General features: G+C 37.8%; 1 protein-coding gene across 1 annotated transcript in view; it reads left to right on the forward strand.

Moving 5' to 3' along the window:
• Nucleotides 1-12,116, forward strand: part of Scn7a (sodium voltage-gated channel alpha subunit 7) — a 66,201-nt gene that overhangs the window by 21,205 nt on the left and 32,880 nt on the right. Inside the window, exons 3-8 of the mRNA XM_038337285.1 lie at nt 1,816-1,934; nt 2,334-2,423; nt 3,613-3,741; nt 5,254-5,345; nt 8,740-8,946; nt 9,191-9,260. Coding sequence (XP_038193213.1) covers nt 1,816-1,934; nt 2,334-2,423; nt 3,613-3,741; nt 5,254-5,345; nt 8,740-8,946; nt 9,191-9,260 — 707 coding nt within the window. The remainder of the gene's footprint in view (nt 1-1,815; nt 1,935-2,333; nt 2,424-3,612; nt 3,742-5,253; nt 5,346-8,739; nt 8,947-9,190; nt 9,261-12,116) is intronic.

Here is a 12,116-nt window from a genome sequence, read left to right on the forward strand (position 1 = left end):
GGGCACAAGACACCCATGTGGTTCATGAATGCATCATGACAAAACAGCTCTACACATACAATAATACAAATGAAGAAAAGTAGCATTTCAGTTACAGCTTGCAGAATACTTGAATTCTAATAAAAGCAAGATAGAATCTTGGGCAGGCAACAGCCAAGATTAAGTCTGTAAGGGGTTGGAAAGAGCAATGCTATTCCTGGAAACTCAGTCATGTTGCCAAAGGTGGCAAAGATGAGATAATGGAGATTTTGACACGGGCTTGATGTAGTGATCAAAGGACACATGGCATGGTGGTGGCAGTTCAATAAAACTAATCAAGCAGCTTTCCAAATTAGAAGAGAAAGGATCCAAAGAGTAGATAGAAGAGAAAGCAAAGGGTTGGAGTAGCGAGAGAAGGGAGAGAAGGTGATAAGGAAGAAGAGTACAGGGTGAAATTGAGGAAAAGAGAGGAAGAAATAGACAGAGAAACAGAGCAAGGGATAGAGAGGGATAAGTGTGTTACTTTAGTTAATCCAGTGTGTGCACTGATATTCCTTAATATAAATGACTTTCGCGGAAATATGATGATTATCGTCTTCTAATTATTGTTTTTAAAATAATCGTACAATGTTTTGTTTATGAGAGAGAAAGAGAGGGAGAGAAGGAAGGAGAAAGAGAGATGAACAGGAAAACCCTGCTGTCCAGGGTCCTATATAATATTAAGAAAAGGAACAGCAAGATATGACTGACAGATACTGTCAATATTTACAATGTGGAAGAGTGAAGTTGCCACTGACAGAAATTAAATCCATTAAATTAGGGGAATATTATCTACTAGTATTTTGATAGTCATGTATATAATTCACTGAAGTTATCTAATAGGGGAAATCAAATTTAATGAAAATCTGTGAAGAATACGCACATACACACACAAAAACACACCTCTGTAATACTGTCATGGTAAAATACTGTCATTTGAATTATTTTGATGACATTTGAGTTAAAATGAAAATTGAGTCCTTGTCTGAATTATTTCAGCACTCACTTTGTGGCATGTTTGGGTCATAATGGGCAGTAAGCTTGGGAGTGAACAGCTGTTACTGAAGCAGTGGTCTGAGAACTGTGTAATATATGCAGCCATGTTGAAAGCAGGACCTTCGTTGTTTATTATAAAACCAAAGTCTTAAAAAACAAAGTAGGTACTTCGTGACAGACCCTATGCCCAGGAATTTTTGGCTAACACAGAACAGACCCCATGTATTTATAATTTTTTTATGTGTGTGTATTGTTCTGCTATTTTTGTCTGTTTTTCTCTTTTAATTTATTTTTACTATTTCCTTTTTTGATTCCTTTTTTGAGAAAGAAAGAACAAGATATGATCGCAGCACATTCCCTCTACTTGTCCCTCCTTCAGATCCTCCCTCATAAATAATTTAAACAATTGACGTGATACTTCAAAACATTGGTTCCTCTTTGCGTTTGTAATGCTACATTGATTTTTCCCTGGTATACAATTAACATTTCCCCATTCATTTAGTGAGGTATTGCCCCTCTGATACCTCTAAGTGTGAATCCGTGCACCATCTGGCGTTCAGCTGGGAGACAGGGCTGTCTGTGATAGCATTGCCAATGACTTTCCTATGTGTCCGACCAGCAAAACAAAGCAAAGTGGTGAGCAATCAGGTAACACTAAATATAGATGAAAACCGTGAGAACAGCTTCTTTTTACTTCAACTATGATTAGATATCAAAGCCAAGGTAATTATGCCCAAACATCAGAGAGCTGAGCAGTGATGGCAACTCTTAGCTAACTGTATTTTCTGTGGTTTCTTACAGACTTTCGTGGTCTTAAACAGAAACAGAGTAATCTTCAGGTTCAATGCCGTTTCCATCTTCTGCACGTTGTCTCCATTCAGCTCTCTCAGAAGAGTAGCTGTCAAGGTGTTGGTGAATCCATATCCTCCTAAGGGTGGTTGGCTGTGTCTTCAAGACACTAATAACAAGTCCGGATGTTCTCTTAGTCAACAAGGCTTTGGCTTCAATACGCTAATAAGTCCAGATGTTCTGCTCTTAAACCGCTGCTGAAGAACTCGTTTTCCCATTGGCACTTTATGTCATCATATTGAATATTAATTTTTCTGGGTTAGTTTTTAAAAACACATGGAAAATAGAACTTAATAAAATAGTAATCATAGTTAACAAATGTTAATTCTTATTTTCCAATACAAATAACATGGATTTTCAATATTTATAAGAGGATCTTATCCCTTGTCCTTGTATCTATAAATACAATTTATAATAATAGGTCTTTTCTAGTGTAATTTATTATCTATTTTTCCTTGACCTTGCCTTACCCTTTTTCGCCTGCTGATTTTAATTAGTGTACTCACTGACAGCTTTTTTTTGTCGATGACTAATCCACCAGAATGGATATTGGCAGTCCAGTAAGTTATTTATTTTTATTATATACATAAAATAGTCTATAGTTATGGTTTTCAGAATTTTAAATTTATTGTATTTTACTAAGTTATAAGATGCATTATGGATTGAAACATAATACAATTTAACTTGCTTTAAATTTTTTAATTTAATTAAGGGAATGTGAACAATGTGGGAGGAGTTGAGAATGAGAAAGAATATGATCAAAACTGACTGTATGAAAAAACTAAGTGAAATATGTAATAAATCTAAACATTCACATAATGATAATAAGTAAAACAAGATCCAGAGTCGCTATGGCCCTCGTTTTTATGAAGCCCCTGGGGTGAAACTGCAAGGATGTCTCCATGCAGTAGTGCTAGTTTCGCTAAAATCTGATTTTCTGAATATAAGGGCTTTATTTGGCTTATTCTCTTCAAGAGAAAATAGAAATAAGCAGCCAGAAAATTAAGATTACAACTGCTATCTATACATACCATGGTATCATATGCATGGGGTCTCACCTCATGCTTGATTTCTCTCTTCTTCAAATTTTTATTTATTTTTAGTCATTAATAAATCATCAGTTTTAAACTTTTCGCTGTCCTTGGATATCTGAAGAGTCTGGTTTTGAGTAGACAAATGGGAAACTGCATTGATTCTTGTTTTTAGGAAGTAAGGCTTCTTGACATTAACTTTGAGCTTTAACTCTATTCAAAACAATTCTCTCTCTCTCTCTCTCTCTCTCTCTCTCTCTCTCTTTCTCTCTCTCTGTGTGTGTGTGTGTGTGTGTGTGTCCTTGAACATATATGTATTAAATTTGGGCTTAAATCCTATGATAATTAATTATGCTAAAGTCTTTATTTGTAGTATATTTGATATTTTCATAATTTACCTAGGTACTACATAAAGATTATATATAACCTCTGAGTCGGGACTGTTGTGAAGAAGTTTCATTGGGAAGAAGTGATCAAATTATTAAGCAATGCTATCACACAAGCATCACTGAAGGCCTCTCTACAGATCTCTGCTAATGTCCAAAGGGAACAGAATCTTTGATCCTTGTCTGAATGACTGCTCCTACCCTACTAAGAGATAGAATTTTACTTTCTTGACAACTTGATTTCCATAGTGGGTGGCTGTCAGAGACAGTTTTAGAGCTCACAGTATACTATTCTCAGGAGTTAATATTTGTGTGATATTTTTTTCCTACAGGAATACTCTGCTTGGGATTTACACATTTGAAATACTTGTAAAAGTCATTGCAAGAGGTGTCTGGGCAGGGTCGTTTTCCTTCCTTGGGAATCTATGGAACTGGCTTGATTTCAGTGTGACCTTGTTTGAGTGAGTAGTGTTTTACATTGCAAATATTTTAATGATTTCACTTCATGGTTTCCTCAGACAACTGTTTCTGGGTGCCCATGACAAATGAAAGGAATGGGTAGTTTGCTGTCCTGTAGAAACAGGGTATTACAAGAACATATTGTGAGTGGTTTTTATTTTTGTTTTTGAGTTCAGGACACACTTGTGTAATTTAGGAGGTTCCTATTCACTTGAGGCTCAGTATTGAAACAGTTCCTTTAGCCCCATGGTTTGAGACCAGTAAATTTGCCAAATATCTGAATAAAGTGTTTAAGCACTCACAGTTTGTGAGTGTTATGTATAATGTCAGTTTTTATCTAACTTTTCATTGTTTGTATTGACTGTATTCTCTTTTATGGATATGAAAATGGTCAAGAGAGTAAAATTTATGTTAAAATTTTGAAACAGACCACTTTTTCCTTAAAAACAGTTTTTATAAAAAAGAAAAAGTGTCTACTATACTGTAAAAATGAAATGTAATGACTGCTATCTTTATAATCATTGGCATTACTATTCCCATTATCATTTCTGTTGTGTTTGCTGCCAGCTAACACTCATCTAACCTTGGTAACAGACAGCCTGTCTTGTTTGAATATACACAGCTATGAAATTTGAATATATCATTCCATGAAATTCCCACAAAGTCCTCTGACTAAGGAAATACCCCCCACTTTAAAACTGAGGTAGTTGTGGCACAAAATATTAGCCGTATTTCCTGTCACACATCTAGTAATCAGTGGGTGTCATTTCCACCCAGGCATTCTGGCTACAGAGTAGATTCTCTTCACAGTATACATCCTGCCTTTTGCTCTTATTCCTGATAATCATCATCAGGAGTTTAAATACTGAAGATGAATTGCATTCTTGTATATGTATATATATATGTGTGTGTGTGTGTGTGTGTGTGTGTGTGTGTGTGTGTGTGTACATATTTGTTTGTTTTTTCAAGACAGGGTTTCTCTGTAGGATTTGGAGCCTGACCTGGAACTAGCTCTTATAGACCAGGCTGGCCTCGAACTCACAAGAGATCTGCCTGCCTCTTCCTCCCGAGTGCTGGGATTAAAGGCATGTGCCACCACCGCCTGGCTCTGCATTCCTATATTTAAAACCAGCTAGTAGATTTTATTTTCATTCTCATGTTTTGTAATAAGATAACATTATTTTTTGTTTCCTTTTTATTGATCTATATATGTTTTCTGCACCCTTCCTTGCTCCGCACTTCTACCCTCTCCCATGATTTTATAGATGTGTTATAGACTGTTGTTCCACATGAAATTTGGCACAGAGTGAAAGAGTTACAATCTCAAAGCTTGAATAGGTGAACTACTACCACATAGTTGCTCCCTTCTTCAGAGCAAATTTGTCTTCCAATCAACAATTTCTAGAATGGAAAAGTGGGAGCATAGGAAATTCTTGGAAATATAGTTTTTCTAGCACCTGATTTCAAAGACCATAGATCCGATGACTTCTAAATAACTTCAATTTCTCCCACAGGCTTATCACAAGATTTTCGCCTCTCAACTTTCTTGTAATGCTTAAAGCTATAAGAACCTTGCGAATTTTGAAGATTATTCCTTTGCACCAAGGTAAGAAATGCTATTGGATTTATTTTCTTCTTTGAGATTTTTTTGTGCATCTGTGGATCCATTTGAACTGTCTTGCTATTACTCAGAAAGTATGTGAATTTGAACATTATTTCCACTTTGAAAACTATCTTCAGCCATGTAAATCTTAAATCTGCTTGTCAACCAGGAAAGGGAGGAAAAGCAATACACGTAACTGTTGTTTATGTGGTGGGGCTTTCAATACTTGTGATGCAAAATAAAAATTGTGATTATGTTTTTGGTTATATTTCTATATTGTAAAATAACTTATAAAGGTTCCTTAAATTCCAAGGAAAGCAGAGATTCTAAAATAATACTTTTGACTCCTTATTTTCTTCATTTCAAAAAACCAGTTGAAATGAGTGAACATAGACCAATGTGGTTATCAACAATACTATGTAAGAAACACAGTCAAACAAATTTATGACTTTAGTTAAAGAAAGACTTGAGGCAATTACAGTGAATTCAGAAGGTGAAAGGCTTCAATTCAGAAGCTTGCCAGAAAATCCTGTCGACCTTCGTAGTCTGGTCAAAATAAATACAGACCTTTTTTTTTTTTTTTTTTTAGCCCAATCTTAGTTGCTGGTTTTAATTCTCATGTCACACAACATATAGCACACAATAAAAATAGCTCTGTCTTCTATCTATAGGGTTTCCAGAATAAATATAATAAAAACAAGTTAGAAAGGACACAGCAGAGCTTAAGAGGTTTGGAAATAGGCTGAGAAAATGTATATGGAGTGTGTATTGATAACATGATGAACCTAAACCAGATGTAAGGAAGAAGCTGCTGTCGGAGCCATAGGAAGGGTCAAGGTAGAGAGCGAAGATGCATAATTAAGTTCTGCTGTGAGGTAAAAGGACAGAAATCAGGTCAGATTAGAAACTGCAGATTCAGGTTTAGCAGGGGAGCCTGGAGACAGGAAGATGCCAGTAGCGTGTGTTGCATCAGCGATAGAAGAACTGAGCCTAGCTGAAGCAGCAGTCATCATCGGGAGTGCTCTGACTCTTGGTCCTTACCAAGGTATCCATGACACTGCCACGCTAACTTTCTATCACTTTGTTGGGTTCAGGTGATAAGAGTCGCTCATACCCTCTGCTCAGTCTGGCCTGTCCAATCTAATCTTAGACCTGGGTTGTCTGAAATGATTTTAATATGCTCATGCACCTGTACAGACTCAGTTTACCCAACTAAATTTAAAAGCCAATACACATTATGCTTTCTGGACGGTCATCTTTTTTCTAAGTGCCAGGCAGTTGGCACTATTTTCAGGTCCTACCATGACCATTATCATCTGCGCTCTCAAAATATAATCAAAAGCTGCCTATAGAATGGAGTCTCTCGGGGCTATGGTACATCTTTAGAAACAAGCGTCTTACATAACCTTGAATAGTTTAGAGTAAGCCATAGCATGATCTCAACTAGTAAGATTGCCTTTCTCCTTAGTACTTACAAATGGTGCCACCATGTTCAGGGATGTTTTCACAGATAGATAAAACAGAGCTGTGATCCTCACAATGGAAGGTAGTGAGGACTAACTGCAGCTTCCATTTCTGAAAGTTAAGCAAATGTTTACCTGTATCTTTTGATATGATGTTTCATTAAAAACAAAACACACACACACACAGAGAGAGAGAGAGAGAAAGAGAGAGAGAGAGAGAGAGAGAGAGAGAGAGAGAAACAAGTAGAGTAGAGCAAGTTCATTGGGATGCAGCAAATTATATACATTATGATGCAATCAATAGTAAGAACACTCAAGGTGGATGCAGTATATCAATAATGAGACTTATATTTAACTTTTATTGTCAGAACACTATGAAAAACAGATGTGTCCACATTATGAACTTGAAATCCAGGTTGAGCAAAAAAAAAAAAAAAAAAGACAAGTAGACAAGAGAGTGATATGATGAAAAACCAACCTATAAATATTTTAGAACATCAAGTTGCATATATTAAGCATGGGTATTTTAGGATCTCTGAATTACAGCCCAATAAATATGTTTAACAAAAGTAGTTTGTGGCATGGCAAGCAACCCCAAGCCAGGGATGAAGCCAAGTAGTTCTGCCCTGGTGAGAACAAAACAACTTTAACTTCATTTGTTTCCTGAGAAGAGTAAGAACATAAAATGGCAGCATTTTCATCTTCCCGAGAGGGATTTTTAAGAAAGATGAGCAGGTTTTAGTCTTTTCAAGATAAACATGTCTCCTCCTTGCCCAACAAAAGAAGAGTAGGATTCTGTACACTACGTGAACAGATAGCAGAAGACAGGAGGAGAAGTGCACCGATCGAAAGAAAGCAATTTCATTTTTGCATTAAATAGAAATAAGAAAAAAAGCATCTGGAGTATTTTATTCAATTCTAATATTTTCAGTACTTAAAAATTGTTTCGCTTTTAGTGTTTCATGATTGTACTCGACCACTGCTCCCTCCCTTCAGTGAACTCTAGAACCCCATTCTGTCTCCATCCCAGTGGCCAACATAGTCTGTGTTGTTAATTCACCCTTTAAATCTAATAGTGCTGCCCTCAAATGCTTGAGTGTGGGACGATTCACTGGGGCATGGCCTGGCTGTTGCACCTGCTGGCTGCTGCGCACATCAACTCACAGAAGCCCTGCTTACCGCACAAGACATATATCGACTGGACCCGTCTTCTGATTCTGAGAATTTCAGCAGAAGAAAAGCCTAGATTTTCAGGCAGAAAATGAAAATTAGACAAAACAGACATATATGTACATTTTTGAGAATAATGATATGAATTATAAGATACTGGATGAATACTGCATGGTCATATAAGTAAAATGTGTTATTATCAGTGCAGCAAACAAAGGCACAGTACGAGGGAACAGTAAAGAGGTTCTGTTTCAGCTGATAATGAGGTGTATTAGCAAAACTTAGAAAACCACATTCCGTGTTCTGAATGATTGGTGACCCTCAAAAAGACCGAGAAAATGTGAGATATAGGCTTTCCAAAAATATTAGAGTTTGCTTCTTTGAGTTGTTAACAAAAAGAAACCTTTAGAAACAGAAAAGTAGTTTTACTAGATAATCCAGACACAATCCTTTGAATCAAAGACGATTTGTCTTGCTTTTCTATATGAACAGCCTGGGCAACGACATGACAAAGTTCAAACAGCCGTACACTTTAAATACTATCTCCACATTATCTCATTGAGTATCATAACTACCAGTGTCACAGGACCCTCTAGCTATTACTTTAACTCCCAATATTTGTTAGTCTCAGGCAATCGGAAGTAGAATGAAGGAAAATGATTTCAAAGAGACAGATATTTGCCACGAGGTTTGCTGTAACTGTTTGGTTGGAAATACGTTCTCTCTTAGGTTATAAATATGTGTCTTTTTTTTTTTTTTTTCAGGCCTGCGGTCAATTGTGGCAACACTGGCCCAGTGTTTGAAGAAACTATTTGGTGCTATTGTCCTAACTCTGTTTTCTCTGACTGTATTTTCTCTACTGGGGATGGGTCTCTTCATGGGTAATCTGAAGCACAAATGTCTGCGTTGGCCGCAAGAGAATGAAAATGAAACCCTGTACAACAGAACTGGAAGCCAGTATTATACTCCAGGTGAGAGGGGCTCCATCAAATGTTGGAGAAATCTTTAGAGAAATGGACCCTCCATTTCTGGGATAATTATAAACGTTATAACTATACTCAGGGACTAATTTGAATCTGTTTTTCTTTCTTTGTAATCAAAATTACAAATTATCTGGACATGGGCAAATGCACGAATCCTATGGAAATTCAGATGAGCTACATGTGACTGACCTGGGATTAAACATAGACCCTCCTTTCTTTCTTATCTTTTCAGAAAGAGCGAACTTCTACTATTTGGAAGGCGAGAGATATGCTTTGCTCTGCGGCAATAGGACAGACGCTGGGTAGGCGCGAGTAATGTTCTCCTGTAACATGAAATTATCACATATGCATTGAATGATATATGATTTCCTGCTATCCTCAGTTGACTTCATTTCCTTACTTTGTTGTCAACATTATGCCAAAGAAGTGTCTTATGTTGTCTGAGAAGTTTTCAACAAAATTCTGTAGATTACATATCTTGGAGACAACAGAAAGGTATTGCTCAGTCAGGCAGACCTAAATCTTCAGGTCCAATTTCCTGAAAATTTGCTGTCTTGCTCTTTTGACTTTTAGAAGGTGCCTTTCATCTGAATCTTCATAGCTGAAGCAGGACAGTCTCTCTGATCACCTTTGTAAAAGTAGTAGCCATACACAGGAGACTTCATTTTGACCCATTCTGTCATCGAGAGCCCCATCCCCTAATACCATCACCTTGAAAGGCACAATTCCAACATAATGACTTTAAACAAAAGCAGAAGTGTGTGGTTATGGAATACCATTAATTAAAGAAAAGCAACAGGCACATGAAGAGAGTGACTTCTTCTAGCCTAAGAAACTAGGAAATTGCGTGGATGGAACTCCAGCGAAGATCTGATTTATTATCAGTGAGTCCCAGCATCAACAATTAGCAAAGGATAATATACAATTAGGTCATAAGTTGTGAAATTTTATATTTCCCGTAACTTATTCATTTTTTTTAATTTTAATTTTTTTCTTTAAAATTACATTTTACATTCCAACCACAGTCTTCCCACCTCACCCCTCTTTCTGTCCCCTCATCTCCCTCCCACACTCTCCATCCACTCCTCCCAATGGGTCAGGGCTTCCATGGGGTTAACAAAGTCTGGCACATTAAGTTGGGCAGGACCAAGCCCCTCCTCCCTGCATTTAGGGTTGAGCATTGAGCATGGCATCCTAACATAGGCAATGGGCTCCAACAAGCTAGCTCATGCACCAGGGATAGATCCTGGTCTTATTGCCAGAGGCCTCTCAGATGACTCAAGTTTCATCACTATCTCCCATATATGGAGGGCCTGGTTTGGTCCCATGGAGGCTCCACAGCTGATAGTCTAGAGTTCACGAGTTTCCATGAACTTATTTCAGCTGTCTCTGTAGATTTCTCCATCATGACCTTGACCTCCCTTGCTTATATATTCCCTCCTCCCACTCTTTGATTGGATTCCATGAGCTCAGCCTGTTGCTTGGTTGTGAATCTCTGCATCTGGTTCCATCACTTACTAGATGAAGGCCCTTTTACGATAGTTGGGTTATTCACCAATCAGATTGCAGGAGAAGGCCAGTTCTGGCACCCTTTCCACTATTACTAGGAGTCTTAGCTGGGGTCATTCTTATGGATTCCTGGAAACTTCCCTAGCACCAGGTTTCTCCTTAACCCCATAGTGGCTCTGTCTATTAAGATATCTCTTTCATTGCTCTTTCACTCGTCTCTCTCCCCTTTGACCATCTGTTTCCTCAAGTTCTCATCTCCCATGCTCTCCTGCTCCCTTTCCCCCCAGTTACCTAAGAGATCTCATCTAATTCCCCTTCCCATGGTAATCCATGTGTTCCTCCTAGGGTCTTCCTTGTTATCTAGCTTCTCTGAAACTGGATAGTATTCTAGTTGCTTTATATCTAATATCCACTTATGAGTGAATACATAACGTATTTGTCTTTTTGGTAAAATTATTTATTATTTATTTATTTTATGCCTTTGCTGCAGTTTTCGTCCTTCCTCTCCTTCCAGCCCTTCCCCCACCACACCCTCTATTCCCACCTTCCAATCCACTCCTCCTCCTTTACTGTTCAGGAAATGACAGATCTACCATTACCAACAACAAAATATGGCATATTAAGTTGCAATAAAACTAAGTACTTCCGCATGTCTTAAGGCTGGTCAAAGAGACCCAGTATGAGCAGTAGGGTACCAAAGCCAGTAAAAGAATCAGAGACATTCCCTGTTTCCATTGTCAGGTTCCCATAAGAAGACCAAGATACACAACTGTAACATAGTTACATAGAAAGGGTTCAACCAGCAACTGAAAAAAAAACAGATGGACAGACCCACAGTCAAACATTAGGCTGAGCTCAGGGAATCCTGCAGAAGATGGGAAGAAAGATTGTAGGAGCCAGAGGAGTCAAGGACACCACATTAAAACTCACAGAATCAACTAACCTGGGCTCATAGGGGCTCACAAAAACTGAACCAACAACCAGGAAGCCTGTGTGGGACCTAGGCCCTCTGCATATATGATTGTAAGCTTTTAAAGAAGAGAAACATTAAAGACATACTGTTATTTTACTTCTTTTGTGTCTATACGCATTTTACATTAATAAAATTGCTTTAAATTATTAGTACATAATTATTCATCAGGGTAGCATAATTCTCCTGCGTTGCTAACATGAACTCCTTTTTTATTATGTATATATGGGGGGGGTGTGCCATGACACACATGGAGATGGAGGACAACTTTTCGGAAGCTTATTCTCTCTTCGATTGTGTGAGTCCAGAGAACTAAACTTAGGTGATCAGGCCGGGAGTCAAGTGACTTACCCACATAACCATCTCACTGGCTGTGTCCCGTAGATTATAATGGAGCGAATAAGAAAGTAACAAGCCACTGTCAGCCATATGGACTTGGGCATTGTCCTCGTTGCTTTGCTCTCAGTTGAGATGTGCCACCCATCCATAGGCTCCTTTTTTATTCTTTCTTTCCCCTTACATTCGGGGACTGGACTAAAGCACTAAGGAAGAGAAATCTCACCAGCACAGTTTATATAACTTTGGGTAATTCAGAAGTTTTATCACTTAGCTTCCCTTCTATCCTCAAATCCAGTTTTTGGTTCTTTCTCTTTAAAGCATCTTATTAAGGAATCCTCCA

Source organism: Arvicola amphibius, chromosome 7, assembly GCF_903992535.2.
Source record: "Arvicola amphibius chromosome 7, mArvAmp1.2, whole genome shotgun sequence".
NCBI classification, from domain to species: Eukaryota; Metazoa; Chordata; class Mammalia; order Rodentia; family Cricetidae; genus Arvicola; species Arvicola amphibius.